The sequence below is a fragment of the Sceloporus occidentalis genome, unplaced genomic scaffold (genome assembly GCF_023333645.1).
Source record: "Sceloporus occidentalis isolate IW3139 unplaced genomic scaffold, rSceOcc1.0.p SCAF_6, whole genome shotgun sequence".
In the NCBI taxonomy this organism is placed as follows: domain Eukaryota; kingdom Metazoa; phylum Chordata; class Lepidosauria; order Squamata; family Phrynosomatidae; genus Sceloporus; species Sceloporus occidentalis.
Genome location: NW_028316986.1, coordinates 105,256,792 through 105,279,841, shown reverse-complemented (window position 1 = coordinate 105,279,841; position 23,050 = coordinate 105,256,792). Strand labels below are relative to the sequence as shown.

The window sequence follows — 23,050 nt, the reverse complement described above, 5'->3', positions numbered from 1 at the left end:
CCAACTTCAAAATGGAAGCATGATGTTTGCTACAGAGAAACATTAAAATGAAAGAACAATTGATATAAATGTAGACGGATACATGCAACAGATATGTAGCTTCTTATGTTGCTGCATGGTCTTAGAAAGTTGCTTCTATAGGAGTAAAACCAACTCAAGGTTAAAAATAACGTGTTGAATGCTTTGTGTTTAATGTGTCTACATGCTGAAAAAAGCATCAGCTAGGAACATTTAAAACCAACCATTTATTTAAATCAAACTGTTATTTCTAACAGTTACATAAGTTACACAGAATGACTAAGTCAAAAGGTTTCACAAAGGAGAAAAATAAAATCTTAAGCAAGCAAAACATATCACACAATAGTACCAGGAAAGAAAATTTTAAAACATTCAAATAAGGCCATAATTATTTAATAAAAAGCAATAAAACGTCCCCCAAATCCTCATTTCTTTCTCTTTCAGAGTATCCAGTGCTGCTAGAACTACATGTATCCAGTAATGTATAGAATTAATTGAGGCAGTGGTAGTTAGGATGCAATCCTCGAAGTTCTTCTACCCAAGTACCACAGAAATAATAGGGACTGCAATGCTTGATAAATTACCCCCCCCCCCCCTTTTCCTGTTTTTAAAATAATCAACAGAGTAGTAAGGCTCATTAGTACATACAGCTGCCCTTAAAACTTCAGTTTTAATTGCCTTCATAACTTAAAATTCACAAAAGTGCACAGTTAAAGATATGCCAGAAAATGTAATCTGCTACTCTACTAACAGCTGTCCATGCTTAATACTTAGTGGTCTACTGGAGCAAAATTAGGCTCTTTTTAAAGAGCTATCTTCACTGTAAAACATTAAGATTCAAAGATGTGCCAACATTTTATGAACTGAAAAGTAGAAAAAACATGGATTATATAAAGAAAATACAAAAACACTAGAAATGACCAAATATTTTCAAAGAACAAGCACCACAAGAGACATCAGCATTCAGTTTTGTAGCATATATTCATTCTACTCCAACCAGTCAACTTCATCAAACTCTGAGTCATCTTCTGAATCGCTATATTCCACAGCTATGCGACGAGACAATATGGTGGCAACATCATTCTCAACACGCTCATGTTTAGCTTCTTGTTCCCGTTGCTCTTCAACTTTGCGTAACTGAATACCTAAAATTCAAGAAAAAGTATCAGTAATGTATTCACCCCATTACTATGGTACTTGTTTTGTTCTAAAAGATATCCGGAATTCATGATTTCTTCAGGCTGTTTTACAGAGCATATGATTAATAACACATTCTTTATAATTTATCTGCTATAAGTAATTTTCACCACAGTAAATTAATGTATACAAAATCTAAGGTAAAATCCAATGTTCATCTTATCTAAAGAAGAAACTTTAAAATAAATGGGAGTTTTATACCACATTTCCTTTCATCTCTATGGATACAAGTGAGTACATAGGTTTCATAAGGCATAAGGAACCATTTTCACATCATAAATTTCTCTCTAGCTTTTACTCATCAGTTTCTTATATTTCAAAGTAAAGCATGAATTCTTTAAACAAAGAAAAAGATGGTAGCATAGATTGCATCTTTCTTAGACATCATTTTCCATATATATATATATATATATATATATATATATATATTAAAAAACCCAGCATGCACTACTGCAGGTTGAAATCAAATATTCAAGGGCCATTCACTGAAATTTTATCCTAGTAGTTTTACAAGTAAATTCAAGAATAAGGATGTTTATTATTGAGCCTTTCCCTGAATACTCTAGAGTATAAAATATAACTTTCACTGAAAGGTTCACTGTTAATCAGTATTATGCATATCTTCCTGTTTCCTGGAAACGGCCAAAAATTAAAAATAAATAAATAAATGTGGTGACCAAGATTACTGCTGGTATACTTTTCAGAAATGTATTTGCTTAGAAAATATGCCCCCAAGTTCCAAGGAAGCCCTAACTCAAATTATTTGATATGTAGTATATTCACAAACCAAAGAGTACATTTACTTTTCTTATCCCTCTTTTTTCCTTTGTTTCATTTAAGTTGACAAAGTCGTTTCAAGAGATTAAGACCTTCACTTGCTCTTCTGGAATTCTCTTTGTCACATTACTAATCAGGTAATATTTAAAAAACCCTGATATAACTGAAAACATTGTAGTTTCATCAAATCAAGGCAAAAGGAAGTAAGATCACCAGTATCATCTCCATCTGTGGAGCAGACTACAAAAGCTCATGCTACCACTTTCTTTCTTTCAGTTCGTCTCAAAGATGCTACACATTCCATTTGCATACTGACATTCCAGATTAATTGGCTATGTCTATAAATTCTATCACCAGCAACATGTTATTCTCTTTGATTAAATAATTAGCAGAATGAAATGGAGGGATAACCTAGAGACAGATCTTTGTCTCTAGGTTATACGTCTTAATGATATCTTTAATCATCATGGCTCACTTTAAAGCCATTTCTTAGAAGTATGCATTAAAATACCTAAAAATTCCAACTATCATAAAACTATGTGTCAGCTGTTTATCATGAATAAATATGAAGTCTTTGAAATGTTTAAAATGTATGACATAAATAATTTCATGTAAAACATTGGATTTGCTTTAAAAAGTCTTGGTTGAAGATATAACTGATACCTTTCCGTATTGCTTCAAGGAGGACACTTCTTGCATCACTGATGACAGGCAGTGTTGATGGGTGGCGTTTGGGTTCAGGAGCAGGAGTGATTTGTGATGGTGGGGATGGAGGCATTATTGGAACATGAGAGCTGGAGACAACAGATGTGGGAGTATGAGAGAGTGTTGTAACTGGTGATGAGGGTCGAATGCCAGGAGGTGGCAATGGAGGAGGAGGTGGAGGTGGTGGAAGTCCTTGAATTTCACCCTGTGGAACTGGAATGGTTTCACATACTTGGGCAACTCTAGTGACTGGAGGAGAGGGCTGTGCTAAAGGAGGCGCAATTGGAGGAGGAGCAGGATGAAGAACTCCAGGAGCAATCTGGAGAGGAGCTGGTGGTGGAGGTACAGCTGGAGGTTGCAATGCAGCTGTTGGAGGAGGTGGAGGTGGAGGCACTGGAGGGGGAGGAGTAGAAGTCATTGCAGATCTTAATGAAGAAGTAGACAAAGCAGATGGAAGGGGTGGAGGAGGCGGTGGAGGAGTGGGACTCACAAATACTGGTGCTCGGCCTGTAGCAGGAGACTGAGGGCGATTTTCAGTCAAACCTGCAGTGGAGCTGAAATTTTAAAAACATATTGCAAGTGATTAAAACTAGAAAAGTCAAGTATATTTAACATTCAATTACACTTTAAACATCAGCAGATAATTATAGCAATAGAGATCTTTAAAATGCTTGTGCAAAAATAGGCCATACTTCAACCATTTTTCTGCAAACAAGCTAATGAATGTGTTCTATTCTTTAAAATTTCATCTCTTGAGATCATGCTACAGGTCATAATTTGACTACTCATAGACTGGATTCAGCTTTCTTTAAGTGATGAACAATTTAAATAGATAAAAAAGCTTGGAAACATAAATTCACAAATCACCCAATACAACCATTACAGCACAAGCCTTAAAAGACAAATCTACCCAAACCAAAAAGGCACTGTCAAAACACTTCATAAGACAAAACACATCAGTTGTCATAAAATCCAACAAAAAGATGTAAGAATTATGTTCCCATGATATTAACACACTTGGAATTATAAAAATGTTTCTGCTTGCTGCTGAAACTACATTTAAGTAGGTGCAATTCAAGCCTCTCTAGGAAGAATGTTCCAAAAGTAGTAGTGGTAGTGGCAGGGCACTGCTAAGAGGTGTTAGCCTTAGTGCATAGTGCTCAGAGTGAATGAAGACAGGAAAGAGCCAATGTAATACCTTTATAGCCCCTTGGCCTGCTTGGAACATTTGCAGAAAAGTTTAAACCAAATGATCTTCTCAGTTTATCTTCAAAGGCAGGTGTGTACAAAGCGTACATCATACCACTCTCATACATCTTGTCTGATTGCAGACGCTAAGAAGAGGCTGGTCTGGTTAGTACTTTGGTGAGAGACCACCAGGGAATATCAGAAATCTTCAGTTATGTCTAGGAAAGAACCCTGTCTGAAACCCTGGAGAGCTGCTGCTCATGACAATACACTGCTAAAAAGACCAAAGTTCTGACTTAATAAAAGACAGCTTTCCAAAGCCCCTTTGCTAATCTCCCAATGTCTCCCAGTGTCCCCTTAAAAAAATTAATTGGCTAGGTTTTTTGGCAGCATTATTTGCTGCAGTGCACTATGACACTGTCTTTCCATGATGGTGGAACTGCGTGCTCCTGTTAGCCAAGGGCTATACCGATGGTAGCAGTGCTGCTAGCATAAACTCCTGCATCAGGAGTTAGCATATGCTGTTAGCATAAACTCCTGCAATAGCAGGAGAGAGAGAGAGAGACAGAGAGAGAGGGGAGGGAAGTGGAGGTTCTCTCAGAGACAATAGCAATGGCACCATAGCTAACGCTTGTTAGTATTGCTCATAAGGAGGCAGGGTAAACTCCTTTGGAATGTCTTTTACCATGAAAACCTTATCATGAGAAAAACCAAAATGAAACAAGAGATAGTGCCAGAAGATGAGACTCCCAGGTCAGGTGGCACTCAACAAAATATTGGGGAAGAGCAGAGGGCAAGTAGAGCTGTGGCTGACGATGCAACTGGACTCAAGCCTGTTGATGTACTCAGCTGTGAAAATGAAAGTCAGAAGCTGCACAATACATATTATAATTTTTTACACCTGATTCAACAGTACGGAAACAGACGACGATTTGGCTTCGTTGATGATTGTATTGAATCTTGGCATGTTTTAATTGATTATTTTATGTAGTATGGGTTGTGTAATTGTATCGTTTGGCTTTTATCAGTTGTAATCCTGCCTCGATCCGCAGGGAGAGGCGGGAAATATAAATAAAATTTTATTATTTTATTATAAGAACACTGAATTTGAGAAGCAAGAATCATGGGAAGTTGGACACTGTAAAATAACAAATGGATGTAAACACTGTAAAACTTGGGGTGAGTGAGCTAAAGTGGACAGGAATTGGGGCATTTTCAGACATAATTACACAGTGCTTTACTCAGGAAATGAAAATCTAAGAAGAAATTGGGTAGAATTAATAGTGATGAGAGATGTAGCAAAAGCAGTTAAGGGATATAATGCAAAGTGTGAATGAATAATAATAAGACTTCAGGAGAAACCCATCAATATAACCATAATCCAAGTTTATGCTCCAACTACAGAGGCAGAAGCGGAAGAAATTGAAGGATTCTATACTGGAGTCCAGGAGGAAATTGATCATACATCAAAACAAGATATGGTAATCATAGGTGGTTGAAATGCAAAAGCAGGAAACAGCAGAAACAAAGACTGTAGGAGAATTTGGGCTAGGATCAAGAAGCAAGAGAGCGAATGATTGAATCTTCCAAAGCCAATAGTTCGTTCACCGCAAACACATTCTTTAGGTAACCAAAGAGGTGACTGTACAGTATACATGGACATCACCTGATGGCAGTAAAGAAATCAGATAGGTTATATAATTGGAAGCAGAAGAAGTTCAATTTTCTCTGCAAAAACAAGACCAGGAACAGACTGTGCCACAAACCATGAACTGCTAATATCAAAAATTAGAGTAAAGTTAAAGAAGAACACTAAATCAATCATTGTGCCGAAATGTAAACCTGAAAAAGATAATGTTAAAAAATGGATTTGCACTATTAAGCCTAATTGACTGGGAGCCAGATGAACTGTGGGCTGACACCAGGGACAATACAAAAATACAATTATTTCTACCAAAAAGAAAGAAAAGCCCCAGGGGATTATAGATAAAACTCTTCAAGAAATTAAGGACTGATGAGAAGCAAAAGTAAAAAAGGGCAGAAATAGGGTCAGAACCCTAAATGCAACTTTTCAATGACTTGTGCACTAAGACAAAGAGAAACAATAGTGCAGAGAATCAGAAGATAACAAAAAAGGTAAAACGAGAGACCTCTCCCATAAGATCTGAGAATTCAGAGAGAAATTTAAATCAAGAGTGGGAAAGCTTTATGACTCATGATCAAGAAGAAATAGAAAGCCGATGGATACAATACAGTGAAGAGCTATATAAAAGAGATGACAGATTAATTCAAGAACCATTTGAATATGAGCTCACAATTTTAGAAAGTGACATAAAAGCAGCACTCAAACCAGAAATAAATCACCAGGAACAGATGGCATACCAATAGAGCTGTTTCTAGCAACAGAAGCAGAATCCACTGAAATTCTTACTAAAATCTGTCAACAAATATATAAGACAAAACAATGGTCCACAGACTGGAAATGCTTAATATACATTACAATCCCCCCCAAAGAGGACAACAGGGATTGCTGTAACCACATGAACATAGCATTAATCTTCATGTAAACAAAATGATGCTCAAAATTCTACAATAAAGATTTTATTTTACGAGAGACAGGAGAGAGAGAGAGAGAGAGAGAGAGAGAGAGATGCCGGACATTCAAACTGGGTTCAGAAAAGAAAGCGGCATTAGGTATCATATTGCAAGCATTTATTATTATTATTATTATTAACCTTTATTTATAAAGCGCTGTAAATTTACACAGCTCTGTACATACAATCTTTTTAATTACACGGTTCCCTGCCCTCAGGCTTACAATCTAAAAAGACACGACACAAAAGGAGAAGGGAGTGGTGGAGGGGAAGGAGATGAGGTCCAGCAGTCTTCTCTACCTCCGAGGCCTGGACCAAGGCAGATGGACTGGAGGAAGGGCTTTTCTTCTTCCAGGCAGGCCTGTTGAAGCTAGCCTGCCTCTCTCTCCCTCAAGATGGTGGCTGATGGGAGGGCTTGTCTTCTTGCATATGTTGGATAATGCAGCACACCAGAGAATTTGAGAAGAAAATCAGCCTGTGCTTTACAGATTATAGCAAAGACCTTGATTGTTTAGATCATGAAAAACTATGGATTGCTCTTAAAGAAACTGGTATGCCACAATATCTGATTATTCTAATGTATAACCTGTACTCAGGGTAAGAGGCCATCGTTAGGACAGAATATGGAGAAACAGAATGATTCCAACTGGCAAGGGGGCCTGGCAAAGTTACATTTTATCACCCTTCCTGTTTAATTTATATGCTGAATATATCATGCACAAAGCTGGATTAGACTCTGAGGAAGGAGGCACGAAAACTGGAGAAACAAATATCAACAATGCAACATGTTGTCCGGGAAAGCAGCCAAAGAGCTGATAAGGCAGCTAGTTCTCAAACAAACAAACCCCCTCCCAGCACAGCAAAATCAGTGTAAGCTACACAGTCCTGGAGATTCACAGTAGTTCTAGCAAAAGGGATTACCAAGCGAATTGTCAGACGGTCCGAGGTTCAGGGTAACAGATAGGCAGGTCGATGAAGCAGTCCAAGGTCAAGGTTTCCAGGTAGTCAAGACAAGAAGCCAAAGGAGCCAGAGACAGAGTCTTTCCTCTAAAAGAGTCAGATATCCACTGGCAAAGAACCACACATGCTCCAGGTGCTTAAGAAGGCAAGGAGCCGGCCTTCAGCTGTGTCTGATTACGAAGACGCTTCTGATAAAGCCTCTGAGATCTTCGAAGGCCCTCTCTTTCTGCTCGACGCTCATTGAAGGTAGGCACACTGCCCAGATCCTCCTCCATGTCCACAGCCTCGGCACCAGGCAAACTTGGCTGCTGAACCTCTGGAGGGGCCATAGACTCTGCTCCAGCAGAACTAGAGCCAGCCTGTGGCTCCTCCATTACAGGTTCAAGCCCCAGGGGCTCTGGCTCCTCCATTACAAGTTCAGGTCCCAGGGGCTCTAGCTCATCCTCTGAGTCCTCCAAACCATCCTCCAGGCTGGGCATGACACATGTGCAGATTACACCATAATACTAGTAAAATATAGCAAGGACTTGGAATGGCTACTGAAGAAAGTCAAGGAAGAAAGTGCAAAGGCAGATTTACACCTGAACATTAGGAAAACAAAAATAATGACCACAGATGATTTAAATAACTTTAAAGTAGACCATGAAGACATTGAGAGTTGATATCGTTTCCAACTGGCAAGGGGGTATGGCAAGGCTACATCTGAGGCTTCATTGAGATGGGGGCTGCTGTCAAGAAATCAATAGAAGACTAGGACTTTGAAGGGCAGCTATGACAAGACAAGATTCTCAAGTACACAGATATATAATTGAGTACCAAGGTCAGGATTGTCCATGCCATTGTATTTCAAAGTTCTATGTGTGGTGCTGGAGGAGAGTTCTGCAAATACCCTGGACTGCCAAAAATAAAAATAAATGGGTCCTAAAGTAAATCAAAACTGAACTCTCCCTAGAATAACAAACAACAACAACAATACCCAAGATGACTAAACAGTTGTGCTTTGGACATATCATAAGAAGAAACAACATACTGAAAAAGACAATGATGCCTGGCAAGGTAGAAGGTACTAGGAAAAGAGGAAGACCACAATACAGATGGACAGGCTCAATCAAGAAAGCAATGGCCCTGTGTATTTCAAGACCTGAGCAGAATATTGATGACAAGGTGGCTTGAAGGTCTCTCATTCACAGGGTCATTATAAGTTGACTTTGCAGCAGTTAACACCGAATCTGTTGCAGAATTTAGGCAGCTAACTACAGCAACTACAAAAGGCTGCATTGTCTCCTCCTCATCGCCCTGCCACTTCCCCTTCTTGATTTATCTCTTCCATTCACTCTCCTTTGCCCAGCATGAAAACAGGTAAAGAGCAGGATAAGGAAGACAGTGAAAATGGCAGCAAAGGATCTAGCATCTCGAGCTCACCAAAAGAAGAGGTGTGAAAGTGCAGCTAACAGCAGTTTTCAAAACATCCTGCTTGAAATAATGGAATGGGGGGAGGGGGCAGGAAAATTGGAACCACTAAAATGTTTCTGTTTCTAACCCTTCCCATTAGAGTACATTTGGATAGAGACAGAAGGATTTAAAAGGATAGCTCCAAAATATAACGGACACCCAGAATTCATTGCCATTAAAAAGTTAACAAAAATGTTAAGAACTGAATGTATTATTAGTAGCGATTTATTCCAGTATACCAAAATATTTGGCAAGTCGACAGGGACACACACACACACACACTATTTCCCAGGTTACTTATTTTTCTATGAACATATGTCATATCAGTGTTAGTCTATTGCAAAGTTGTCCTGAACTACTATTTTAAGTTTTTCTCACCTAACACAGGGTGGAATGGGTTTCACATCTCCTCCTCCATGCATGGGTGGGGGTGGGGGTGGCTCATGTGGTCTTACTAAGATGCGTTCCTCTGCTCTGTTCAGTAGTTCAGTCATCTGGCTGTATGGCAATGCAGAAAGAGAATAGGGTCCATCGATGTGTTCCACATATGCCTGAGGTCTGAAAAGAAATAAACCTCACTTACAGATCACATTTGTTAAATTCTTCTTCTCTCTTTTTAGACACATAGATTTTACACATTTTGGAAGACTGAATAATCATTCTATTTCTTTGACAGGTATGGAGTGAAGGTTCTGACAGAAAAAGAGTATAAAGTGGAAAACAATACAAGTTTGACAAGGCCAAATGTATCTACAAAACACTTCATATGCTGTTTGGGGATTGTTAGGTTTTTTGGCGTGCTTACATTATCTACAGCATACCATGTACACTAATACACAAATTTCAACAGTACATTATATTTAAAAGACTCGGTTTTAAAAGCAAATGATGACAAGCACAATTGTTATGAAACAAAGAGACAAAAGAAGGACAAAGCTTAGACACTAAAGGAAGCTAGGACAAGCTGATCAATAAAGGAGGAATCACAGCAGCAATAAGAGAGAGGCACATATAGGAAAGTGACAAGCTACCAAGTTAATAGGCACAATGAGAGAGAAAGAGAGAATCAGGGATGTGCTGTCTGGTGAATAAGGAATTCAAATGGACATAGAGCAAGGAAAGATATATGAAAAAAAGCCTGTAGTGTACATGGTATGCTGAAATTATTTTTTTCATATTCTCAAAAAAACGAAAAAACAAAGAAAGACCCTCTTCTAGAAATGACACACTCTTATAATTTTACAACTGCAATATACAAATTTAACCATTACATTATCACATTAATTGGTCATGTACATAAGTAGCCTAAAAAAGAAGAAACAAGATAAACATGAAAGAAAACCTTGTCTCAAAATGTGATGCAGGACCATTAGCAACTTCAATGTGCTTATGTAAGAGACTGGCATCATCCTCAGCAAGCTCTGGGCCCTGAGCTAACTTCTGCCATTCTCTTCGTCTGTCGTGAGGAGCCCGTGGCACTTTTTCTGGTTCATGAGGACGATCTAGATTCTTCTGCTATAAAAGAACATAAAGACAACTGTCAAATAAAACAGTTCTTTTCGGCAAATCAAAATATGATTAACCATAACACAAACAACTATAGTACACATACAACATTCAAATTAGAGCACCAAGATTATCTGTACAATTACTTCAATTTTTTTTTAATGTACTACAAGGGTTGGGAAAGGGCCACATGAAGCCTTCCCAAGCCTTTTTTGAGACCCTCAAAGGCTCCTTGGCCTTCATGTTTTGAGTTCTGACTAAAGCACACACACACACCCCTTTAAGGAGTGTTGGGATATGTTAGTCATGTATTGGCTGCTCCTGGGCTGTTTTAGGCTTTCAGTTTACCTTCCAGTTTTAAAAATATCTCTTCCTGCTTTAAAAAAGATTATCTGAAAATATTTCCAAGACCTCTAAATTATAGTGAAATTTGTCGCCATGCACCCTAAAGAGTCCTGGATTTGTACAGTCCCCAGATCTCAAATAGTGTATGATCTTTTATATATCATTACATTATCTGTGCTAACAATAACCGAAAAAGCCTTTTAGAAGGAGCCCTAAGTAGCAGATACTTGATACTTATCATCACTATGGGCCCAGTTCAGTCTCCTCTATCTCCTATTATATAAAATGTCATAGAACAAAACCACAGTATGACAATTGAGCAGCTTCCAGGCAGAGTTAACTGGGATAAATATACCATCAGTCCGAGACATGTATGGCAGATTCTTATATCATCACAGCACCCCTTCCCATTTTTTAGATGACCTCTGAAATCTTCTCTCTTTATGGCTGATTTTTAGTATTATTATGCTAGTTCTTTGATTTTTATTACATAGGAGTTTATCAAACGGGAGGAATTTCTCTTAAATTCGAATGAAAAAAAAGTGGGGCCAAAACACATTCACTTAAAGTTGCTAGTTTCGTGCAATTACGTGAATACGCATTGCATTCAAGCTGGCTCCCCATTGCCTGAAAATAGCATGCCATTGCCTGAATTTGCATGTGGCAGTCTATCACGCAATAATGTGAAACCACATGATTGTGTTTGGACTGACTTCCCATTGCTTGAATTTGTGTGTAGTGGGTTATCATGCAATAACATTAAACCCCATGATTGCATTCAGATTACCATCCGATTATACTTCCAATTCCCCTTGTCTGATAAACTCCATAGTATGTTTTCTTTGTTTTGATATAAAACTAATTTAATGATTACCTTTTGGGGATTACTTTTGCTTTTTGATTGCTTTTGTCTTTTTAAAAGTGGCATATAAATTAATAGAAATGAAAATTATAAATCTAAACATTTTGTTGATTAGAAAATGATGCTAGCATTTTCTAAATAGCAGAACACTATTTAGGACTAAATAACCCACATACTAGAAGTAAAATACCTTCTGTTTTCTCTTTTCCTTTCTTTTGTCTTCTGTGTCTTGTAACATCTTTTCTTTCCATAGGTCAAAGAAATATGAAGGATTTGTGTAAAATTTTAAACCTTCTTTTCCGTCATCTCTAAAGATAAAGGAATATATTTGATAAAATGTTATGGAATACAGATTTATTTATTTATATTCTGCACTCAACATGGTTAAAAATAACAAAATACAAATCTCAAAATATAGAACCCAATTGATTGAAAACATCAGTAAAAAGAAGTACATAGTACCCAACCAATAAAATCCCACTCAGCCAACAAGCCAGTTTAAATAATAATAATAATAATAATTATTATTATTATTATTATTTGTATACCGCCCTGTGGTGAACCAATCTGGGCGGTTGACAGCAGTAAATATAACAAGAGTAAAATATAAAATTAAAAACATTATAATCCCTCCCCTCCTTAAGAAAGTATTAAAAATATGACAGATTAAAAACACAATATCAAAGCATAAAACATAATTAAAACAAACTAAAAACCCTGGTGTCCCTCTGGAGATCCTCAACCATCACTAAAGATGAGGCCACGAAAGGAAAGAGGGGATCAGGGAGCCCGGGCTGGGATGGTTTATCTGGAAAGGCCTGCCAGAAGAGATCCATCTTGACAGCTTTTTTAAAGCTGTCTAATGATGTCAACTGACGGATCTCATCCGGCAGGTCATTCCAGAGTTAAATGGCAAAGGCCTGTTTGAATAAATGTCTGCCTCCTATCAGAAGGGAGCCAAACTTTCCTTAGCATGGAGTTAAGAGGCTGAGAGCGCTGACTAAGAAATGTCCCCTCTGATGTTCCCACCAAATATGCCTTTGATAGTAATCAGACTAAGGGAATGGGCCCCCAAACATCTGGACAAGCTCATATATAAGTATTATCTCATAAGAAATCTGAATTTTTTTTAAACAGCTGAATGGAATTTAACAACTGGTTTACCGCAATACCTCTTAGTATGCAGTGGGTACTGTAGAATAGTGGGCAAACCAATGAATTTCTTACACTGTCTCGCACTCTTTGTTTATGCTTTAAAAATATTCCAATGCTCCTAGTATGGAAAACTGATCCCTTTGCTACACTGCAACAGAAATAAACTCCTGCAGATGACACAACGGATGTAGCCACATTGAACTATTTTAGCAGTTTCACACTACAACTGCTGTTGGGTCTATCCCATGGAATCATGAGATATATGATCTGGTGAGGTATTTAGAATTTTCTACTGGATTCCTCAAACTACTGTATTGTGGCAGGGGATGCCCATCCTGTCGAATGGAAGGAATGTTCTGGCTACTGAGTCCAGCATTGCCTCAAAGAAGTTGATATATCTTGTTGGCTCTAAGATGGACTTCTTGGGTTGACATTGAGACCCAGATCCTGGAGCAGAGAGAGAGTGTGTGTAGTGAATGTCTGTACAGAGTTTGCACTTGCAGGATGCCACCAAGAACCAGTCATCCAGATAAGGGTAAATTTGAACCCCTCAAGTCCTGAGGAAGGAGATCACCACTGCCATGTACTTGGTAAAGACCCTCAGTGAGTGCTGTAGGGTGTCTGAATGAGAAGACCTTGTATTAGTACAGATCCACCCCAATGGCAAAGCAAAGGAACTGGCAGTGATGCAGGCAAATTCTAATATGGAAGTAAGCATCTCGAAGTTCTGTGGAAGCAAAACAGTCACCCTCATAAAGGAATGGCAGGATGAACTGCATTGTGACAATCTTGAACTTTTGGAGAGCAAGTAAATACAAGATGAATGCCAACAGTTTGTTCCACAAAACTGCTGATATACAGACATGCAAGCCTACAACTCAAATGAAAAGGGCAGCTGATGAGCAGAATCTCTACCAGAAATGTCTTGGCACTTACTTTTCTAACCAGGTGGGGTGGGTGAGACTTCTTTCTTTCTTTTGTTTGTGATGCTTCAACAACAATTGAGTTTGGCATAGGATAAGTGAATAGGAAGGCAGCCCCACCTTCCTTGGTTTTGTAGAGGTGTTCCAAGCATGTGGAAGCAAGAAGCAAGAAAACAGTCTTGGCCCAAAATTGACTAACTGTTTCCTGAAGGGCTGGTAGCAAAGGGGTGCTTACTGTTATTTGAAGCACGATTATTCAGTTTGAAAAAAAGGATCCTGGTGGAGGAACAATGACAGAAAGACCAGTTGCCTTAGCCATTTCTGAGGATGATATCTGCAAATAACTTGATGCCCCCTGGAAGATTAGCTTGATCAGCATATGCCACAGTTCCTGAAGGAGATGACGTTAAAGGCAAGGGAGAATCATATGAAGAGTCATAGGTAGAACCTGCTGACTGTGAAAGTACTTCTCTCTATCACACTGGGGTAGTATACAGAGCTGGCACAGGAGGTGGATACACCACAGGGACTGATGGTTTGGTACCAACAGACTGTAATAAACTTGTGGAAGGAGCTGTTACTGCAATGGAGGTTAAGGAACAAGGCAGTACTGATGGGATCAGCTGCAAGTAAATTGAGGTGGAGAAGGAGAAGGTCTTGAAACTGTGACTGTCGTTTTCAGAAGTGGAGAGAAAAAAATGGCAAATTGGGACCAAAGGTTGAGATTCACTCTGATGGTATCAGAGACCAGTGATGATATAGTGTAGGGCTCTGAAAAACAATGTCGAAGACTATTGGGGCAAATGGATCAGTACCGAGGGATACTGGGATTGATCACAATACCACAAATACTTTCTAGAAGACTGGTAGTGTGCATTAGAAGCATGGCACCAATCTCTATATGAAGGACAGTACGAATGGTATGAAAGCAATGCCTCCCTCCAGAGGTATTCTCATCAGTGGGGGGGGGGGGGGGCGCAATGTAAGACACTGAAGTAAATGGGAAATCTTCACAATATCAGTACTTGTGATAAGGTGAGATGTAAGATCCATCCTGGAGGGATGGGGGCCTGTCATGGTGTGGAGATGGTGGCAGCATCCAAAAAAACTAACTGGATGGAGGGGTGATAGATGACTGGATGTGATGATGTGGACCACTTATTGGTCTGAAATGACAGATGGAATTGGTACAGGTTGAGATGATATGGAGACCAGAATAGGTTTGATCATCTCAGGTAAGTGTACTGGAGAAACGAGTCTTCTTATTAGCAGGTGTCGATTCAGCAGGCTCAGCCATCAGTATCAGGAAAGAAGTTTCAGGGGCTTCAAGAACAGGCATATCAGCCTGCTTCATTTTCTACTTCTTTGTCTCCTTCAGTTACAAAACCAACCTTGGTTCTTTAGAGGCACAACACTGCTCCTTCTCCAATTTTTCCCACTGCGAACTGATGATGTCTCAGGTCTGAACTTCTTTGTGGGATAGTGAGCAGTAGTAGTAATGGGGACTGACATCCTGACCACTAATACTGCAGTAAGGTGTGGGGTGGTAATCAGAGTAGACGGAGTATCGGAGTAAAACACGGCAGTCAATGATACTGAAGATCTCAGAGTTGGTCCCAAACTTGTTGGTGTTGACATCAGTTTAGAAGACAGTCTCAACTTCTCTTGTAGTTTAGCAACAGTCGTAGAGGTGATAAAGATAAATTTTGAACTGTTGCTTCTCTGAAACTTGGAGAGATTTCTCCTGAACTTTCAGGTGAGAAGCTTGAATTTTAATAAACAGGGTAGTAAAACCCCAGCATATTGAATAATGCTGGGTAATATGTCCCTTTCATACACAATATACTCAGAATGAGCATCACACCACAAAACTTTGCATCCACAAGTAAGCAATATTTGAACAGAGAAGAGAGGCCATAGGAAGGAAAGGAAAGAAGAGAAGAATCATGAGGTAAAGTGAAAAATCTTTTCCCCTGCTATAACAATGGAAGAAAAAAGACACAGGGTAATAGATAATAGAGGAAACAGAGGTAAAGAAAACAGTATTCAGTGCTAGAGCACACTGAGAGAAGTGACTCATTCAGTGGATGAAAAGAAACTGGGAGAATGGTAGCTTGGTGAGTTAGGGCATATGTGGAATGTGGGAGGGGACAGGGTTCACGGCAAGCTACTCAGCTTGAAATCATTCTGTTGGGGCTCTGTGCAAGCGCAAAACCCCATTTGTGTGAGGCACAGAGACCACAAAGAAGAAAATAAATGATAGAATTTCAAATGTACAGATTTGATTCTATCATTCTTAAGAATACAATTTTCAAATTAAAATCTCTCATTGGATTAGAGCAATTTGAAGACTGCTATTTGCCACAACTAAAGTATGTAAAATATCAATCACTATGAACACATAAAAAAAGACTGACCTGTAAGGAGTAAGTATGTTAAGCGGAGGAGGCTGTTCACATGTATCATAAGTCTCTTGTAAAGGAATCGGTAGAGTCTTGCGGTCAAAGAGCTGCTGATCTTGGGTTGTAGAACTTCTGAAAGCTTTTCTCATTGTTATATCTTGCAACGAAACTGAAGAAAACATCAGTATTTAAATCAACAATAAACTAAGGGTTATGGTCTAAATTCACTGTTGTGCTAATGTCCCCTCCTTCTCTTTGCTTTTCCCTCAGAGCTGCTCAAAATTTTGCTCTGGAAGATCTCCCAGGCCTCAGGAGTAGATGTGTGTGTGTGTGGGGTGGGGGGTGGGGGGCTACAGTTGGAAGAGAGGAAGATGAGATTGCTCCTTTCTAGTTTTATTTTGTCAGAGGAAATCCAGCACTCTATATTGTCCACAATATTAAGAGACAAAAGGTACACTGGAAAGCTGTAATTTAGTTTTTTTTAAAGGAAAATTGTTTATGCTGGCTCATTAAAAATAAAGTTTCAAAATTATATTATGATTCTGTAAACTGGGAGACTGCATGCAATTCAACCCTTAAAACTATTTTTACATAATCTGAGGTAAAAAGAACATTGCTTCTAATTTGCTACCACTGATACTGGTAAGCAAGCCAACATGGTATAATAACATCAGTATTGGTTTAAATCACACTCAGCATGGAAATCCATTGGGTGACCTTGGGTAAGTCCCACTCTCCCAGCATCAGAGGAAGACAATGAGAAACACTCTGAACAAAAAATTCCACAATAGGTTCACTTTAGGCTCACTGTAAATCAGAAAAAAGTCGACGGTAACAACAGCAAAAACTGCTATAACAAGAACATCAAAAGTTGGCAAAAGTGAAATGAAACTAACAAATGGAACTGGAATTATAGCATGAACTGCTGTAAATCCCACTTTTAGTGTGAGTTTACTATGTATTTTTGACTGTATTAGTATGGTATTGTTTATACAGCATTTTGTTATGTTAGGGCACTGAAGTCTGCCTATGACTCTCCTATTTTCTTCTTGGCACTAAAATATAGTGGGTTATATCCAATGACAATCATTGAAGGAAGGCATCCACCAATGAAATCAGAAATAATTTTCTAATTTCTTCAGTACACTGTGCTTCCCACATCCTTTGAAAGAAATTTACAGGGGAAGAGATACCGAATTTGTGATACAATTTAATATTCTAGACAGAAAGATCAATCTTTATTCTCCTAACGAATTCAGCTGGTGAGATCATGGTGGGATTTTAACACATCTTAGTTCAATTATCACAGTTTTTTTTTATTTGACTATTGCACTTATAAGCTTTAGGAAGGATTATTTTTTCACTTTGCTATTCATTTGAAAACTATCTCAGCTCAATATTCAAAGACATTCTGAAGACCATAATATTACTAACCATATCCAGGATTGGAATAATATAGTAGAAAACAACATTTATCTGTTACGATTTACTAGTCTGGGCAGAAAATACAGAAGCTCCTGTTTTGCAGACATTGTTTGCATTTAAAATAAAAATCTCATATTCTTGACCATGATCACAGAATTCTGAATAACAAAATGGCACTTAGGACACTATATTGATACTGTCTGTTATTTAAACTCTGGATTTAGATCACAGGTGAATTTTGTACAACATTCTTTATAATTATGAATTTAATACAATTTGAACAGAACTGAATACTTATGCTGAAGATACACTGCTTCTGGCTTTGTGGAACACTATGGTCTCTACAATACAGGTAATATTAAATAACTAAATTAGAGTATATTTGGTGCCACATCTCAATCTATTGATTCTGAAATTCCTACTGAAAGCATCAATAAACTCCTAAATTTGTGAAAGGGCTGTCAAAAACCATAGTGTCAGAATAAGGTTATGATAATGATTATCCAGTTTTATATTAAATTTCACCACATCAATAATGTTAAATGTTTCAAATGTTCTTAGCTTGTAGATCTATTTTCAACTGGATCACACTTGTACACACACTAATCTTACTTATTTTTATTTTTAAGTCTTATCATCTTTGGAACAGACACCAGTACTTTAAGTCTAAAAGAATACTCCTGTAGGTTCCTTTTGACTTCCTACAGAACTCAAATTTCATAAACAATCTTCTCAAAATGGTTTTCAGATCAAATTACACTTAATGCTAAACAAGAATAACCTGTCTGAAAACACCTTTAAAGAAATTAGCTTCAAATGCTCAAAGAACTGCAGATGGTAAAAACTGTTTTTGGTAATCTCCAATCCCACATGCCCTTCTTCAACAAAGGCTATCTAACCACTCGTCATTAAAACAATGACGTAGCATGTCCTTATTTATGTTTACCTTTGCTTTCCTTCTTTTGTCTGTTTTTATACCCAATGTGGGGCAGGAAATTGTCTTCTTGTACTTTGTAAAGTACACTGGTGCCATGAAATTGATGGCGGTATACATAAATTAAATAATAATGACAAGAATAATGAAGGGACTTTCTTCTCCCACATACTATAATGGTGTTTTTATGCTGTGGCCTGCTACAAAATATGTTGTTGTTTTGTGCCTACAGGTCATTTTCAACTTATGGCAAACTCTAAGGCTTATCATCGGGTTTTCTTAGCAAAATTTGTTCAGAGGGAGTTTGCCTTTGTTTTCCTCTGAGACTGAAATTACCCAATCTTTAGCCAGTGGATTTCCATGGCCAAGCAGGGATTCAAACCCTGGGTTTCTGAGTCATACACCCATATTCACCCATTTTCAGGGTGAGAGCCTGGCATCCGCCTGGTCTCCTTGCCCCGTTTCTCATTTTTAGCATTACAGCTTTTATTTTTGTGCTGTAAATCTGGTGACAACTTTTCTTCCTCAAGCTCACGATCACTGGAGGACTCAAAAAGTCTCTGTTTTGTCCTGCATTTTCTTTTGATCTTTTCTAAAACTAATATTAACCTGACTATGGTAATATTTATGGAGAAGGGTTGCCTCTGACCGGATGGCAGGGCAGATAAATAAAAAACTGGAGGAAGAGGGCATTAGGAATTTTTAACTGAAAAGGTTGACCGTTGTAGAATTTTGACTCCAGCCTCACAGATGGCGCATGAGGATAAACCCAAGGACAGTGGATTGATGCTCCTGCCATCTGAGAATGACCTTTTCTACCCAGAAAACTGGCAAAAGTATTGTGAATTAGCTGAAGTTTTCAGGTGCTTTTAAAAAAATGGCTCACACAAACAGCATTACAATAAACAAGCCCAATGACGGCTAAAACATGGAAAGGGGCATCCAGGAAAGAATGTAGCTAGTGAAACATTTGGAACTGATAAACAGAATTCCTAGCTACCACTACCACTAAAAATACTATCAATGAAGGTGTGTCCCAAAGCCATGAATCTCATTTTGGGTAGATAGCATAATTCCCTTCAGAATGGGATGTACCTATAATGATGAAACAAAGGATAATCAGGGCAGCAGTTTCACCTTATGTGGATTAATTTTTTGTCTGTTCAGCCTATAACTGACTTCCAACAGATTTTATATGCAGCAATATATCCATATCAGCACATGCAGACACTTGACCAAGTTTCTGAGAGAGCTCAAAGATTAGCAAGGTAATGCACATTTAATAAAATCCCTGTTGGAATATGGTCCCCAACATTCTACTGAAATGTGTCCTTCCAGTTCCAAGAATACACAGTAGAATTTGAGGTGTGTGTGTCTCTTTTGCTCATCTCTAATGATAGGCAGTTCCATTCAGGAGCCCCCCCACCCACAAGTTCCAAAACCCGTGTATATTCAAGCCCCCTAGGCTTCAATGGGGCATGTGCATGCAGGCCATGCGCGCACACACCCCATTGGGGTTAATGGTGGTCGCCCCTCCGTGGATTTTCAAGTCTGCAGACTTGAAGGGATGAGTGTATTTTAAAGTCTTTTTTATGCAAGCACCTTTCAGTTGTAGTTTTTAAATCAATTGCCAAGAACTTGAGAGGTACCTGGTGCAACCACACTTGTATACATATAGGAGGCCGCCTAGAAGCAGGAAGAAAAAGGCTGTAATCGTTGTGTAATCCAGGTAAATCTCACATCAGATATTCTGCTATACTAACAACTATGCTTAATACAATCCACACAATCACATATATAATTATTTCTGAACAAACGTACGTTCTTCTTCCTTTGGATCAAGCTGTGTAACACTGACAGATAAACGGTCCACACGTTCTTGTAAGGAGTTCACTCTAAAAGAAAAACTGTGTGCTTCATTGAAAAGCTCACCAAAGATATCTTCTGCATATTTACCTGCAAAGGGAAAGTTTTTAAAGAGTTATGCATTTGAACATACTTTTGTAGATGATTATTAAACTTAGCTTTCATTTTACAAACTTTGACACAACTGTCAATTGTTGAAACACAGACAGTTTTTAAAACTTCAGACACATCATCATTCATTATCATCATCATCATCATCATCAGCAGCAGCAGTAGCCTGCCTTTCCCCCAGTTTGGGACTCAATGTGGCTTACAATAGTTAAAAGAGACATAGCTAAAGAGTATAAATTTCATAAATAAATAAATAAAATAATAAAATAATAAATACAAAAATAGTGTATAGATAGTTTAACTATATAACTATCCATAAAATTAAAACCAGTTAAAAACATAACTATTAAAAATGGCAAATAAAAGGCAGATAAACAGTACAGTGCAATTTTGCAAGGTCCAGTCCCCTTGAGCACTCACTCTTCAAAGGCCTGCTGAAATAAAAAAACAAGTCTTAACCTGCCTGTGGAAAGACAGTAGTGTTAATGTTTGATCTAACTTCTTTTGGAAGGAAGTTTCAGAGCCTGGGAGCAGCCACTGAAAAAGTGCTCCCACCAGATGTACCTCTGAACGTGGTAGAACAGAGAGATACATTTAACAATCTGGCTGCAGCTCTGTGGAACAGCTGAAGTTTCCAAAAACTCTTCAAGGGCAGCCCCACATAGAGCTGTTACAATAATCCATTAAGTCATTTTTGGAATTTAGTATACATTTACACAAGCAATTCCAATTAACAGTAGGTTGCCCAAGTCCTTAGAAGCTTGCATACTTCATTTTATGATTTAAGGCCCCTGTTTCTTCCGCAATAATTATACCAGGTGTTCTTCTAGGTGCAGACATTTGGTGTTTATTCCTTCTACTGTCAACTTATAATAATGAGTATTTTATAACACCAACACACACGAAGAAGAGTTTAAATACATATTTGAAAATGAAACAAAATGGATCCCAGGACTACATAACTCAGTGGGAAATCTCAGCCTTCTGTTGTACTCCATTACAGGATTAATACAATTAAGGTATCCAGAGCACAATTTCAGAGGTTAGATAATAGCTTTGTAGTGTAATGGCTAGCTGCACAGGATTCTACAAAGATGTATTATTTTGAATCCTGAACACCTAGCAACTTTAAATACAACTATCTTGGGTAAAATCCAATGTTCTGCCATTGCAAATAAATCCATCTTATCAAAGGTAGTAACACAGCCAGAGTAAGCATTCTGATTTTGTACAAACACATATTGTGTTTTACATCACAGCTGAACATGGGACAGATGGCTACGTCATGTGTCAGGATGGAACAAAGCCCATCTCAGATCTGAGAGTAAGGCATTCTTTCTACTACTCAAGAAGACTAAATATTTTGTTCTCTTATTTCCAAGAAGGGAGAATAGCATAGTAGATTCCCATTGGCTGTCAAGCAGGAATTCCACAGTACAGCAAAGATGTACAACAGTAAGTACACAACTGCATTTGTAGGAACTGCATTCAAAGCAAACAGAAAGTTGTTCAAATGCTCTCCAGAAACAGACAGATAGATGGACAGGATTTTGTGAATCTGGGGAGAGACCATGGGCCCAAAAGCACTGGAGAGAGCCCTCAGACTTGCAGGAAGGATTGAAGCTATGATATTTGGATTGATGAAAAATTTCATTTAAGCACAATGAGCCCTAAAAAGGTGGATGAGACTTCTGAATTAATGGCCAAGAGAAACCAAGAGATAATTGATATTCACAGTATCAAGGTGTAGATTTGATGGAGTTGGACAGTTCTATTTTCTTTCTTACATAGCCCCTATATCTTTTGTGTGTGGTCCAGGATATCAGTTTATACATTTAACAAGCTCTGTTGATCAAACAGAAGATCTTGCACTGCTGACTCAACATCCAAGGGTAATCCTGAGGATCCAAGCTAGGAATATTGCTATCACAAGATAAGGTCTGCGGCCATGACTTTAACTTCACAATCTGCCATATAACGAGTCACACTGATTTGATATGTCGCCATTCTCTGTCTGAAATATTTAGACTGTGGTGCTTCTGTCATAATCAGATACTTTGATTAATTTCTCCCACAGAAATTGCAGGTATATACCATACAAGCTTGTTAATTCCTAATAAATAGATGAATAAATTATAATCACCACAGAGATTTAGATGTGGAGTAAATATTCCCAAAAATGTACAGTTTATGATCTGAAGGAGCCAGTTGTGTACTATTTGCAACCTTTTTACATTGAATGTTTCTACTATAATTAAGTTCAGCATTGATTGTTTAAACAAGAAAAAAATCACATCCAGAAGCTGGAGCTCACTGCTCCTCAATGTTGGGACAATAGTGGAAGGGTTTTTCCATGAAGCAATAAGGCCAACATGAATGCTAACGGTGCTAAAGATTTTTTTTTTTTGAACCTCTTAAAACCAGGATTAGTTAATGAGGGTGGGGCTGGATGTTCATTGATTAAGCCATGTGGACCTTTATGTTCACTGATTAAGCCACGTGGAGTATTTGTCTGGCACAGGAATGCAGGGGTGGAAGGCATGAATGTTGATCACAAGCCATGGATTCTGAGGAAGCTGCATTTGGGGAAGCTGCAGTATTCTCCAGGATCTTTTTCCAAGACCGATGAA

General features: G+C 38.3%; 1 protein-coding gene across 5 annotated transcripts in view; it reads right to left on the bottom strand.

Annotated features, from left to right (window-relative positions):
* Positions 1 to 236: 236 nt before the first annotated feature.
* The window catches only part of WASF1 (WASP family member 1), an 81,712-nt gene continuing 58,898 nt past the window's right edge, over positions 237 to 23,050 (bottom strand). For 4 of the 5 annotated variants that reach the window (XM_089530583.1, XM_089530581.1, XM_089530585.1 and 1 more), the window contains exons 3-9: positions 20,265 to 20,399; positions 16,100 to 16,253; positions 11,795 to 11,912; positions 10,234 to 10,406; positions 9,270 to 9,449; positions 2,656 to 3,251; positions 237 to 1,163 (exon numbers count right to left, since the gene is read on the bottom strand). In XM_089530583.1, the coding sequence (XP_089386709.1) occupies positions 1,006 to 1,163; positions 2,656 to 3,251; positions 9,270 to 9,449; positions 10,234 to 10,406; positions 11,795 to 11,912; positions 16,100 to 16,253; positions 20,265 to 20,399 (1,514 nt within the window). In that variant the 3' untranslated portion in view covers positions 237 to 1,005. The remainder of the gene's footprint in view (positions 1,164 to 2,655; positions 3,252 to 9,269; positions 9,450 to 10,233; positions 10,407 to 11,794; positions 11,913 to 16,099; positions 16,254 to 20,264; positions 20,400 to 23,050) is intronic. The other variant, XM_089530586.1, reaches the window with a different exon arrangement.